The sequence below is a fragment of the Mytilus californianus genome, unplaced genomic scaffold (genome assembly GCF_021869535.1).
Source record: "Mytilus californianus isolate M0D057914Y unplaced genomic scaffold, xbMytCali1.0.p SCAF_11, whole genome shotgun sequence".
Taxonomy (NCBI): domain Eukaryota; kingdom Metazoa; phylum Mollusca; class Bivalvia; order Mytilida; family Mytilidae; genus Mytilus; species Mytilus californianus.
The window spans coordinates 57,461,498-57,476,589 of NW_026262593.1; the positions used below are offsets into that span (position 1 = coordinate 57,461,498).

A 15,092-nucleotide genomic window follows, 5' to 3' on the forward strand; every position below is an offset into this window, starting at 1 on the left:
GATAGTGGTGTTGATAACCATAGTTATATGTTGTTGTTGAACTGAAATGACTGACTGTATTCGTTGTATAAAGGCAACTCAGTAAGTGCACCTGTGTTGATAAGATTTCAACAATTTCTTGTAGGTTAAAATACAAAGAGGCAGGAGATACTGAAGAATACAATCGGAAATCAGGTCAAATATCAGGAAAAAACACCATAGCCCAAAAAAATTACACCCAAAACCTCAATAAGAAAAATCAACTAGCAGTTATATCGATATATCGCTTCTTGATATTTAATAATTTGGAAATGTATCTTATATTATAATTAAAATATGTAAATGTGGTATGATTGATACTGACATCCGTTTACTAAGGAGTAAAAAGAATGGTGTTATAAATAAATGTAGATTCAAGCATAATTCTTACCGCAAAGTAAGCTATAAAAGGCCCCTGCATTTAAAAGGAGAAACATTTTAGAGAAGAAATCTAACTTTTTTTTTCTATGCTCAAAAGATGAACGAAAATTAATTATAACAGAAAGTATCCAACGACAACCACTTGCATGGATAAAAGGTCTTTAACTTGACTTGCGATGAGTATAAATAGAATATGTCAGGGTAACATGTATTGGAGTGATCTACATCTGCAACAATACAACATAACAACAAACTCACCGGTCTCGTCAGATCGGTGATCACAAACATAATAACTTCGACAACTGAACACAGTTTCGATCTTACAGAATCGAAATTACAGAATGCCAGTGTGAAATCAAAGTTTAACTAATAAATATATCTATAATAAAATTTAATAGATTCAAATATCAACCGGGACACTTCCAACGGATTAAGAGACAAGATGTCAAAAACCGTCTGCAAGAAAGCATGACCTTGTAAAATGCCAAAAACTAACAATCCGTATAATTTTAAAACGTTTTATATATTATTCTTAATGATAATTGGTATATTAAGTAACATGTGTCTTCGATTATTTGTTTGTACGAACCAGTCATATTTAAAAATAAATTAAATCATTATTTGTTGACTCTATAGTCACACAGAAGAAACAATGAAATATGCCACGTTAACAATGAAAACGATCAAGTATGATATGAACATCATGTATTTATCTAGTCCATCGCAAACATCTTTCCAGGTAATGTTTATCTCTGTCACGGATTTCACATGTACTGTTTCTATATCATTGGACCCTGGTCGAATAGCTGATAATCTTTGTCTCCATGGTGTCTTTGATCCAATGAATTTGAAAACATTGTTCATCTTTGATTGTTGATCTCTATGATAAAGTGACGATATATAAATTGTTACAGCAACGCTGATTCCACTGAATGTTATAGTCACTATCATCATGACTAATAAAAGACTCATTGGATTAGAGGATGCTGGGACAGCCATTTGGACCATGGTCAGAAATATTGCATATGATAGTAAAATAGTCGTTGATAATCCTATTCTGTCTCCAGAATCTATCGGAAGAAAAAACACCAGTGGATTCAGTAAACTAAACAAAATGGTAGGACAAGCAACTACTATGTTGTAATATAAAGGTGCACGTTTTATTGTAAAAGTCATTTTAAAATTAGAATATCCATTCCAAAGTAAAGTTCCACCTTTATAAGATTCTAGTGACCAGTCAGCGTTTGGTGCATAGAAGGATAGGTCAACCGGGTTAGAATCTGCTATCAAATTTATGTCATTTGCTAAAATCCCCCATACAACAAAATTCAGATCACAAGTTTGAGAATCAAAAGGAAACTTGTATACATTCGCTGTACATTTTGATGACATGACATCGCCATAAGCAATAGAAACAGAGCCGTTGTAATTTATCGTTACAAAAAGATCATTACCCCCTCCTATTGGTTCGTATGTTTCAACAGAATTTGTTAGTACAAACTTCGGTGTCCAAACATCGGTATGTGGCACTATGATATATTCTGCATTACCGTAGGAAGAAGGATCCCAAGTAAATCCAGAATCGGTCCAAGTAGCTATCATTCCAGTCGCAGTGTCCAAGGTTTCTTCCACTTCATTAAATCGAGAAATTGTCATTAAATACATTTTCAATGTTACATTCAAAGCTGAAGAAAAATCAGAATTTGGAACAACTGACTTTTGATAACTTGTGAATATATCGGTATATAACTTGTTAATATCAGTAGATGTCTGACCATTAACAACGTAAAATAATATAAATGATAAAATCAATGAAGAAATACGTTTGATTGCTATAGGATCGTCCATGTTTATTAAAGCGACAAGCAACAAATCAAACTTATTACCAGTAGTGTCAGTAATTCTCTGCAAAACCAGTAGGTAATAATTGGCTTTGTAATTTATATATACGTATAATGTCCTGAAAAATTACCTCTACTTGTTTGCTTAATCACATCTACTTTATGTATGATTAAAATTATATAACTTTTGGGATTAATTTGCGATTGGCATATATATTTTAATGTTAAACAATAAAAAATGAGTTCTAGAAAATCTGATTAATAACGTAATGGAAAAGTTGAGATATTAGCACCATCTATGAGTAGAGAAACCTTTAATAATTATTTTACATAATACAAGTAAGCAATGTCATGCATAATGATTATGAAAAATGCCAAATAAAATGCAAATAAACAAAACATGAAAATAGGTAATAAATCAAATAAAAACTGGGGTACATGAAAAGTAATCATCAAACTGTTATCTAATGTTTGGTGATGCTAATTGTTGGAAAGCTAATCGCCAAGTAGAAAACATATCTCTGATTCGAACGAACAATATACAGCAATACCAATGCATGCGAGGTAATTCGTTTATTGAATCGTCTTTCGTAACAACACTGTATATCTATTTTCTATTTAAATGGAACAGTATGCTTCCGAAGTCTGCATTTAAAAAAAAATCAACGAAGTGCCGAAAACACTTAAGATGTACTGATCAGTAATTTCACAGATTTTTTTTTATTTATTCCCCAGCAGATTAGCAATTCTGGAAGTGTGTTGGATGTGTTTAATTACAATGACTTTCTTAATTGTGTTTGTTTTACTGTAAAAGGGAAGTGAAACTATGTTATATATTGGAATAAAGAAAATCGATGTGAATTAGAAGTTAAACGATCGACAAAGACTATAACGGAAAAACAACTATATAATGTACCAATTGAACTAGAATATACGAAGTAAATGGAATGGACAAAAAACAATTCATATTTAATAACATTTATTAACTTGTGTTTGTTTGAAACCTTTCAACTCTGCTTTTTTGTAGGGAATGGGGGTTATACTGCTCTATTTGTCCACTTTTGTGGAACTTTGTGTGAATTTGTTTTCGTTTTTTTTATATACGTTATCTAAAATAATTATATAAAGATAGTAATTCAGCAATACATTGTCAATTTAGGTAATGACTGGAAAAGGTCAACAATTGCAGATGCAAACAAAACATAATGATCATGTTTTGTTTTACACGCTTTCCTAAAATTGCAAACACTTTATAATGTCAGCACTCGTTTCATTGTATGTTTATCTGTAGACATTTATGTTTGTTTAGTTTACAAATTAATGAAATCTAGATGCAGTTACGTACGATGAATAACGGTAAACAAAAATAAACATTTATGGGCATTGGCGTTGCTCATTGTGGAAGGCCGTATGGTGACCTATAATTTTTAACAGCCACGTCATTTCGTCTATGATGGAATGTTGTCTGATTGGTAGTCATACCACACAATTTCTTATTTGTATAGCAACTCTATTTTCTTTTTAAATGTCTTTAAGGTGACTGGTGGTCTTAATTAAAATCCAAAGAATTTTTTTAATAATTTGTCAAAATGAAGTTTTTATCATAATTTTTTGAAAATATAATAAAAAGTATGGGTCACCGAACTTTTTTTTTACTCTACAGGTTGCGCAAAATTGTCAGATTTTGTTTAGATTATGCATGGAAAGTCCAGTTTTGTATGATAAAAAGAAAACTACACCATAGAATTGTATGATAAAATGGAAAAGATAGCCATCATAATATTCTTTCAAATAAGAAAAAGAACAAAAATGGGGTCACCAACCTTGTTTTCTTGCTTTATATTAATATAGGTAAATTCACAACACTCTCTATTATAAAATTATTTTATCTGAGTTATCTCCCCTTATATCTAGTTATTTTCCCTTATTTGGCAAAGTTGGAAAGAAATAATCAAACAATTTTTTTTTTTTAAATACAGCTGTATGATAAACACATAATTTTCTATATTAGCAATACAAGTCTAGCACATAAATTACAAACTAGTTTCAAAATTTGCACATTTCCATAAAGATCTAGACCAATTGTTATCTGCTATTTCAAAATCCAAGATGGAGGAAGACACCCGAGCCACCTTAAAAGTTATCTTTTGTTGTATAAATATTAATTTTAAGTCATAGCAAATCAAATCAATATTTTTTTTTAATTTGTTAATCGAATTATAAGTTATATAAAACGTCAAACGACTAAGTGATGTAATCTGAAAATCTATAACCTTTTTACACCTGAATCAGTTTCCCAGAGCGTTAACCTTCTTTAATTACAAAAAACTAGTATCTGATAAATGAAATTGTAGTGTAACCTGGTTCAAATGATCTAGTTTCACGTCCCCTATATTACTGGTCAGATTATGTTTTAAAAAATTATGGCATAGAAAGCGCTAATACAATCAGGTCGAGCATATAAAGCTGTAATAATTTTTTATCCCGAATTTGCTTTCACTTAAGCTACAGTATTTTGGTTAATAAATTAGTTTATATGTCATTCAATAGAAAAGTAAACTTTTGTCGTAGATACCATACTGGAACATGTCTGGTTGTCAGGATAACGGAAAGGAGAATATTAAGTTGAACAACATAAAAAGACTTATGTCGAGCAAATGAAAAATGAAAGCTGATGTATTGTTAGGCAATAAGTAGTCCTTGGTATCATCAGATCAGTAGTCAGTGATTTGATATTGACATGATTTATTAAAATATGTTATCAAAACAGTCTATGTCAATCAATTAATAAATAACTTAGAAATAAAACTGCAAACCCAAGTCCAAAATACTACGTAGACAGTTATGCTAACTAGCTATTAAATTAGGTTTAATCTATCATTATCTACACAAGGAAATGCATGTATCAGTCCGGAATATGACAGTCGTTTTCCATTCATTTGATGTGTTTGAGCTGTTGATTTTCACATGAACTTTACCAAAAGAAAAATTGGTATTTTTCATTATTTTATCAAAATTTAAATGTTATTTGAATACGCTTATTTTTAAAATTCACGTGAATATCAAGTGAACAAAAATTCATATGATTTTTACGTGAAATTCTTGTGAGGTTCACAAATGACTCATGTGAATCTCACATTAACTGATTTCACATGAGTTTCCCGTTTAAGCTCGTTTAAGTTGAAATTCACATGAATTTAAATTCAGTCTCAAGTTATCTATTTAACGTATTTAAGTCTGATGTTAATCTTTTCGTCATTTTTCGGTTATTTTTATCGTTTATATGTATATTTCTCTCCAATACATGATCTGTCATTGTCCCTTTGATATCACCAGTCTCTTCTATGAGAACTTGGTGTAACTCATACAGAATACAATGTACGTAGTTTATTAGATGGAATTAGTACAAATACTATAAATCTAGCGATTGCTTGGTTGTCATATGGGAATGTAAAAATTACAAACTAATCAGGACTTATGATGTAGGACGTCAATAGTAATCATTGGAACGTGTAGGTAGGTTTTGAAATCAAAATCCCTAGACCCTGATAGATAAATGTGTCTTATATACATGTATGCTATTTTATATAACCAACTGAATTACCCCAATTACTGACATTCTAAGAGGTCAAATATCTGGGTATATTCTGATTTGTGACCAGCGGATTAAATATTTTTGTCACCTTTCATAAGAGGTTAATTACTTGCAGTTATTTATGTCGTGATTGGAGTTTAAGTTATTAGTATATAATCCAAGGTCGCCAGATCAACTTAACTTACCCTGAGAATAACACTGAAAAGCGATTATGAAAATGACAAAGGCACTATGTAATCGTTTGTTCTCAAAAAACATACATCTGTCTTGCCTCGTTAATGTTCATAATTGTGATAATTTTTCATGGCTTTTTTTTTGTCCTTGATTTTCCTTTTTTCACAATTGAAATATTATGATTCATTTTTATATATATTTTAAAGCCATGGAACATTCAATCAAACAAAACAGTTATTATGGTATAGTCCATACAGTTACCACTTACTCATACACCTTTACAATATTAACCATTCACTTTTTCACATTCACCATTTCACCATAGATATAGGAAGATGTGGTATGAGTGCCCATGAGACAACTCTCCATCCAATTCACAATTATAAAAGTAAACCATTATAGGTCAAGGTTCGGTCTTCAACACGGAGCCTTGGCTCACACCGAACAGCAAGCTATAAAGGGCCCCAAAAAATAACTAGTGTAAAACCATTTAAACGGGAAAACCAACAGTCTAATCTATATAAAAAACGAGAAACGAGAAACACTTATGAACCACATAAACAAACGACAACTACTGAACATCAGATTCCTGACTTAGGACAGGTGCACTGTTTCACCATACACCATAAACCATAAACCGTAAACCATAAATCATTTCATCATACACTATATACATTTTCCTATGTCCAATACATAACATACCATTGTACTTTACCCATTGTCAAATGAATTACTAGCTATTCGCGCCAAACGAAATTATTAATAATCGACACATTTGAGGGAATTACAAATTTATATAATATCTTTTATTTAAACTTACTATAATTTTTGAAAAATCAACAATCCTTATAGAATAGAGAATAGAAACGGGTGTGAAAGAATACAACCCGAACAAAGAACAGAAAACAGTCCAATGCCACCAATGGGTTTTCAACTTAGCAAAAAATCCAACACCCAGAGGCGGGCTCCAGCTGTTCCTTAGACAATAATGTATTCTAGTTCAGGGAAATGGACGCCACATAAACTCCGAAACATACAAATGAACCACAATTAAATATTACACAAGACTAATACAGGTTAAAGGTGACTGATTTGTGATAGAGTCAAATATGCAGCAATGTTTAAAAAGTTTTGTGAAATCTCTGCCTATACCTCTAGCTAATGTGGAATAAACAAGCACACACCCAAACGCACAGTAAAATTTAGTGAAAAGGTTTAAGATGTTAGAATAAGTATCCTGGATATTTTGATAAAACTCAACTCCCTCTTATTTGTTATGTTTACAAAAAAATCTACTCGGAAATATGTGTTTAATTATATCAAAGTTTGTAAAGATGTTAATATCAGTGACGTCATGAAATTGCAGTAATTCCGAATACATGTATGACCCCAGTTCCCATATTATAACAGGAGACCTTAACATCGTTCGTGACCGAGAGTTGAAATCATTCCTCAGTAAAGGACCGTAATATCGTCCACCGTCAATTATTAATTGGAATGAGTGTCGTAACAACATCCACGACTCACTCCGTACAAATATAGATTTGTTTTCGTCTTCAAACCATAGTTCCACTGCTAAACTGTCTATTTTACTTACTAGAACACTTGGTACTTCTGGAGTGTCAAAAATTGAAAGTACTTGATAAATTGCATACTTATATTGATTTTTAATCTGTTCAAAGTTTTGATTTTTCTACCTTATATACCACTTTGCCTCATATTGTTATTATGAAAACATTCACACACCTAATTAAGTGGGTATTGAAAAAGTCGATGCGAAAGTATATGTTCAAACTCTTTAAGGTCACTTTTTAGTTACAACAAACAAAAGAACTATGTCAATTTGACCTGCTTTTATACTATAACTGCACTTGAATTTTTACTAGATAACATTTGTGTTCGCATTGAAGATTCCGTATATAGTCAAGTTATCGAAATTCCAATGGGAACTAACTGTGCACCACTTATTGCGGACCTGTTTCTGTATTGTTATGAGTTACAATTTATGACTACAATCAGCAAAGACCCATCGAAACAACATCTGATACAAAAATTAAATAATAATTTTAGACATTTGGATGATATATTTGCTCTCAATAATGACGACTTCTGTATGTACACTAAACAGATTTATCCTGTTGAACTAACTTTAAATAAAGCTATCAGTAACAATGATAACTGCCCTTTCCTGGATCTTGATATCTATATCATTAACGGGAAGCTTAAAACCAAAATTTATGAGAAAAGCGATGATTTTTCATTTCCTATTGTTAATTATCCATTTTTCAATGGTGACGTTCCCTTGTCACCATCTTATGGTATTTATATATATCTCAACGTGTTCGATTCGCTCGCGTATGTAACAACGTATTAGATTTTAAAGAAAGAAATCTATGTATTACTGAAAAATTATTATACCAGGGTTTTCGATATCATAAACTAGTCAAAACATTTACTAAATTTTATAATCGGTACAAAGACAGCATTCGCAAATACAAATCAACATGCAGACATCTTACATGATCAGGTATTTCACATCCAACCTTGTATGGTAATATTCGTTTAAAAGCACAAACATGTCGGCATTCACCTAAAAAGCTAACCTACTAACTGCTAGCAGTCCTTTATGTAATTTATGTATCATTGTCATTTTGCTTAGTTTTCTTTTGCGACCTATTCTGACATCGGACTCAGACTTCTTTTAAACTGAGATTTACTGTGTGTATCGCTGTGGGTTTGTTTTTTTACATTGGCCATAGGTATAGGGGAGGGTTGAGATCGCACAAAACATGTTTAACCCTGTCGCATTTTGGGCCTATCCCATGTCAGGAGCCTATGGTATTTGTTAGTCTTGTATGATTTTTAATTATAGTTCACTAATATGTTTCGGAGTTTAGTATGACGTCCATTATCACTGAACTAGTACATATTTTCGGGTGCGGAATTAACTCGCTGTGTTGAAGACCCATTGGTGGCCTTCGGCTGTTTTCTGCTCTTTGATCGGGTTGTTGTCTCTTTGACACATTCCCTAATTCCATTCTCAATTTAATCAGAAGAAAATAGGCAAAATGACATATATTATCAAAGGACTACTATCAGTTACTGATATGCCATATCCAGACCTCAATTAAACTTATCAAAAGATTTTTTCCATCATATGAAAATCAGCCATGATACCTCCCGTTCTGGGTTTGGTATCATGCCATCGTAATGTTTACGAGACCAATATAACCCGTACCATGCCAAAAACTGGTATCATTATACGAAATTCACGGATTAGGTTTATTTGATTTACCGTAGATATTACCTCAGCGTACATTGTTGGTTGATTTATTGTTCTGCATATTACTTCTGTTAAATATTAGTCATGAATTTCATATGAATGCTTCAAATCAATATGGCGATAAGTATAAACTTTTAGTAAACTCATCCAAGATATGAAAACCATATGAAAACCACACATATGACCCTTTTCCAGCAAAAGCAAGTGTGAGTATTGTATGTGTAATTAAGTATTTGATAAATGTACATGTATCATGTAGTTTATATCATTTAAAGATGGTAACTCTTTGCAAGCCGACCTTTTATTATAACAAGAAATTTCACAAACGATGATAAACAATACATTTTGAAATGATATTTGAACTATGACTGTATCTCCTCTAACAAAATTGACTTAATAAATTTCAGCTCTGATCCTTTGAATAGTCTTAAAAAGCTTCATACTAAATTCATTAGGTAAGAGCGTAACCATGTTAAAGACAAGCACTTCTTGGGATAAACATTGTTTATCACAAGAAGTGGTTGTCTTTAACATGGTTACGCTCTTATTACATGTTAAACAAACTATCTAAAATTTCTCGTTTATAAGTTTTGAAATTATACTATAACCAAGGTTTCAACTCCTTAATGTAAGGTTGGCCTTAGGTGGATTTGGCTATTACTTATGTCCTTTTTGGTTTATAGCTCTGCAACGTTGTTCGGTCCTTATACATCCTTGGCGTTCTAATATTCGGCTTTGAGCGTTCCTGATGAAATTCAATCCAGAAAAGCGCTTCGGACGCATCAATTTTATAACGTGTTGTTTTCATTTTCTTAAGCCTCTAATTAAATAGTAGACGTGAAGTGCTGTGTTTTTCTTTTTGCTTTGTACATTAGTCGGGCGTTTGGTTTTTGAGTTTGAATTGTTCATGTCTGATCATGTTATAACTTAATATACCATATGGATTTTGATAATTGTTGAAGGAGGAATGTTGCCCAATATTTGCTTATATCTACGTAAGTCAGTCTCTGGTCAAAATTCGTCATATTGGTAATCATACACCATCTTCTAATCTTTATATTGATGGGTTGTATTTGATGAAGGTTATGGAAGAAATACGTTTGATTCACATATAGATTTGTAATATAAGTTTTAATGTTTAACTTAGTATATTTTTTTCATCGCATAGGTTTCCATTACCATAATATTGGTAGAAATCTTTTGGGTATGATTAACTCATCATAGATACCAGGCTTCAAATTTTGTACGCAGGACGCGCGTGTCGTTTACAAAAGACTAATCAATGAAGCTCGAATAAAAAAGTTAAAAAAGTCAAATAAAGAACGAATTGAAGACCCCAAAATTTCGAATGAATTTGCCAAATAGAACAAAGGTCATCTATTTTTTGGTTATGTATTATATTTCTTTCCATTATATCTCTTTGATATTAATAAAATCTTTGATATTAATAAAAATCATAAGTAATGAATAAAGGATTTAACGATAGTCCGAATTACCATTTGTATATTGATATCGATTTAATTCATTTAAAGCATGTGATTAATTCAAATAGAAGAATTAAAGTGTATACCTTCGACGAGCGTTTTAACAATTGAGAATTTTACCACAGTATATTAAAATTAGAACGGGGAATTGGACTGTAAAGATTGCTACCACCTCTGTATCTTTGTAATTTTGTCCATTTTGTATTATTCTTTTACATAAGATAAAACAACTTAAAGAATCTTAGCATTTTTTGTTAAAGACAAACCGTTTTTAATAAATTAATAAATTATACATAATTTGACTTTTCACGATGTCACATTCCTTGGTAGTGTGCTTTCGTTTAGTACGAAACGCTTTATAATTAATCAGAACATACTACATGTATATCATGAACTATCGCTGACAGTAAAAAACACAGCATTCAACTGTTTAGATTACATGTAATACCAAAATACCAAAATAAAAATAAAACTTTTGTTTATAAAGATACAAACATATTCACAACTAAACTGATAACATACGTTAGCAGTGAAACTGATCTGATAATACACATCACATTATTTATTCGTATGTTTCATATCACTAAGATACAGCTATCATAAATGCACAATTAATAATGAAAATGTTGGCATATAGTATGACCATCATAAGTGTATCTAGAGCATGACAAACTTCTTGCCAGGTTATGCTTGTCTCTAGCGGTGAAGAAATCATATCCCCCTTTCCATCATTGTTCACCAACGGCTGTACATGTGTATGTCGTCTACTCCATGGTAACCTTGTTCCGATGAACTCCCAAAAAGAGTTCATTTCAACGTGTGGTTCTCTTTGGTAAAGTGCCGCTATGAAAATAGTTACAGCAGCAGTGATACCGCTTATTACAATAGTCACTATCATTATAATCAGTAAAACACTCATTGGATTAGAAGATGCTGGTATGGACGTTTGGACCATTGTCAGGAATATAGCATACGATAATAATATTGTCATCGCAAGTCCTAAGCGTTCACCAGATTCAACCGGAAGTAGAAACACGAGCGGATTCAATACAAAGAACAAATTTGTTGGCAAAGCTACCATTATGACGTAGTACAACGGCACACGCTTTATCGTCATTGTAAGTATTAGCATAGAGTATCCGTTCATAACCGTAGATTTTGAACTATAGGAATCTAGTTCCCAATTTGAATTTTCATTGTAGAACGCTAAGCTAATAGGGTTTGCTATTAAAGTTATATCATTTGATGTAATTCCCCAGACGGCAAATTGCAGATCACATGTTTGAGTATCAAATGGAAACTTGTATATATTGGCTGTACATTTCGATGACAAAACATCGCCATAAGCTATTGACATAGTTCCATTATGATAAATCGTTGCAAAAATATCATTATCTCCTGCTAAAGGTTCATATGTTTCAACGGAATTTACAAGAACAAACTTTGGAGTCCACACATCTGTGTGAGGCACTATAATATATTCCGCATTACCATATGATGACGGAGTCCACGACAATCCATCATCAACCCAGGTCGATATTAGTCCTAAAGCCACGTCCAGAGTTTCTTCCACTTCCTGAAATTGAGTAATGGTCATCAAATAGGGTTGCAGTGTTATTTGTAATGGTGCTGAAAAATCAGAATTCGGAAGAATTGATGATTGGTAACTTGTAAAAATATCAGTATATAATTGTTTCATATTTGACGACGTCTGACCATAAACATGGCTTAACAAAAGAATAAATAGAAACATTCTGGTCATTTTACAGATATCCATTCTATATAACAACCAACTCCAGTTATGTTCACAAATATACGAATAAAAGTTTGAATAACAGCTTAAATAATGCAATCCTCAATGATTTTCATGCATTTAGATATGGTGTATCGATAAAGAAATATTAAGTGTTTAATATTAATCCAATGAAATCTTTTAACTATTTATTTCATAATGGAGATTTATAGTTATATATATATATATATATATATATATAGACGATTTAAAATTTACAATGAAAAAATATTATGCTAACTATATCAAATATTATTACATGATACCACTTTCGATCAATCGAATATTTACAAATGTCAACCGGGGTCAAACGACTAGAGAGATACTTATAAAGAAAAGAAGATATCATACAAATCAGCCAGGAACAGTACAAAACATTTAAAACACGGCTTCATCAACTTTTAATGTTGTACAGATTCTACACATACAACACTAACACAAGAACGTTTTAAAAGTCACAAAGTGTGTGCAATATTAATGCAATTAGTAAAAGTAAAAAGACAAAAACATTCTTTGTTGTACAATTCGTTTCTACTTTGTTGTAAATCTAGTATTAAACACAGAAATAATGTAAACTGTACGGTATAGGTTTTTATCGTTGTTGAAGGCCCTATGGTTGCCTACGATTGTATTGCTTACATTCACTTCATATGAACTTTGGTACTATGGATAGTTGTCTTATTGGTAATCATACTACATCTCTTTGTTTTAATGTTATGAAGCTTATACTTAAAATGTGACAAACTCGCGTTTCGTTTATACAAGACTCATCCATGGCCTTTTAAGCAAGTCAGCTGGATGGACAAACAAGTAAAGGAACATGGAAAAAACAAATATATATATAAAAAAAATGTGCCAACTTTGGTTATTCGTTGCTGTGCGATAGAAATGACTTACGGTTTAGAGTGATTTAAATATTTAAAAACCGTCAATAGAAAAATATGACCGAATACACAACATTGGTGCATATTAGAGAATTCTTAAATCAACATGTTGTCATGCATTATGTCTAACTTTGTGCTTGGCTACATATATAACTCATTGAAACTTTTTGTAGTTTAATTTGACAACCATAAACAATAAAATAAAAGAACCGTACATAATGTTATAATTGAGGATGCGGGAATAATACATTTACTTATTTAATATAAAGGCATGTTGAAGCATTCTCGTGAATTTACAGGAAACGTTTCCTCTTAGAATTATCATTGGAAAAATTGGTGACAACAATTGTTATATTCTAGGCTTACTGAAGCCATATTGGAAAAAGAGACTTAGTTGGAGAAACCTGTTTTCTCAAATTAGTAGAATTTATTTATCTCCAACTAAATATGAATATCGAGTTATCGTCCAAGCACCAAACACGACTGTTTATAAATAAACCCATCAGTCAAAAGGAAACTTGTCACCAATAGTCCATATGGACATTTATATTATTGTCTACTTTATTTGATCAGACGTGACTACGTATTTATATAGTTTGATCTGTTTAACAGATAACCCCTATCGAGATATAGAGTGGTACCAGAGGAACACCCACCATTCCCTGTCATATATATTGTCTGTACCGACTTTGATCCTGTCAACATGACTATGTATTTATATTTATCTTACCTTCGATACATTTCTAAGTATATCATTGGTTAAAAACTGCCGCATGTATATTTCATATGGAGTTAGTACGCGTGGCTTATTCTAATACACGATCAGTAGTGTTACGTTCCTTTATTAAAACAATATGGCGTCGATGTAAAATGAAGGAAACGTTTCTACAAACAAAAAATTGGTGATGAACGATTGAAATGAATGCGGAAAATACTTTACAAGCTAAAACGTTGTTATTGTTTGCATTTGTTTTGTCTAGACCAATAAAAGTAGGTTCTTGGATAGGTCACTAGCCTATTTGCAACATGATAAGATAGTCAGTAGGATAAAGTCGTTTCACAGTGTGCAAGTGACCTTTGCTCTCACTTTATATTGAGGGGCCTCGGTGGCCAAGCGGTCTAAGTACTTACTACTGTAATCCCAAGCCAGTCAACACTGAGGTTGTGAGTTCGAACCCCGCTCGTGCGGGTGCACTCGACTCCAATCTTAATTGACTAGGATTGTCAGTTTTCCTATCGAAGGTTGATGATTTTCTCCGGGCACTCCGGCTTCCTCCACCAATAAAAACTAGCCACCACGAAATAGCCCAAAAGCGGTTCTTAAAAATGGCGTTAACACACCAAAAAATCAAATCAAATCACTCCATATCGAATTTACTGGCCCCATGTATATATCGTATTAGGTCACTACCACACTACGTAACTAATGATATACATATTAGTATCAATTTTATTACAATGAATCGGACCACTGCGCTGATAATATAACAAAAATTAAAAATGGTTAAAATTTCTTAGTTATGTTTAAATATTGTTATTTCACAAGATCATTCATATTTAATAGTAGGTACTTATAGAAAACAAATAAAATGTACCTTAATCAAAGCAAAGGTTGTGTATGTATAATTGAAAAAAAAATC

General features: G+C 31.9%; 1 protein-coding gene across 1 annotated transcript; it reads right to left on the reverse strand.

The window, feature by feature from the left end:
* Positions 1-10,404: 10,404 nt before the first annotated feature.
* Positions 10,405-12,466, reverse strand: LOC127720388 (acetylcholine receptor subunit beta-type unc-29-like). Its single transcript, XM_052226975.1, has one exon. The coding sequence runs from the start codon at positions 12,371-12,373 to the stop codon at positions 11,360-11,362; it is 1,014 nt and encodes a 337-aa protein (XP_052082935.1). The 5' UTR covers positions 12,374-12,466; the 3' UTR covers positions 10,405-11,359.
* Between the last annotated feature and the right edge of the window lie 2,626 nt (positions 12,467-15,092).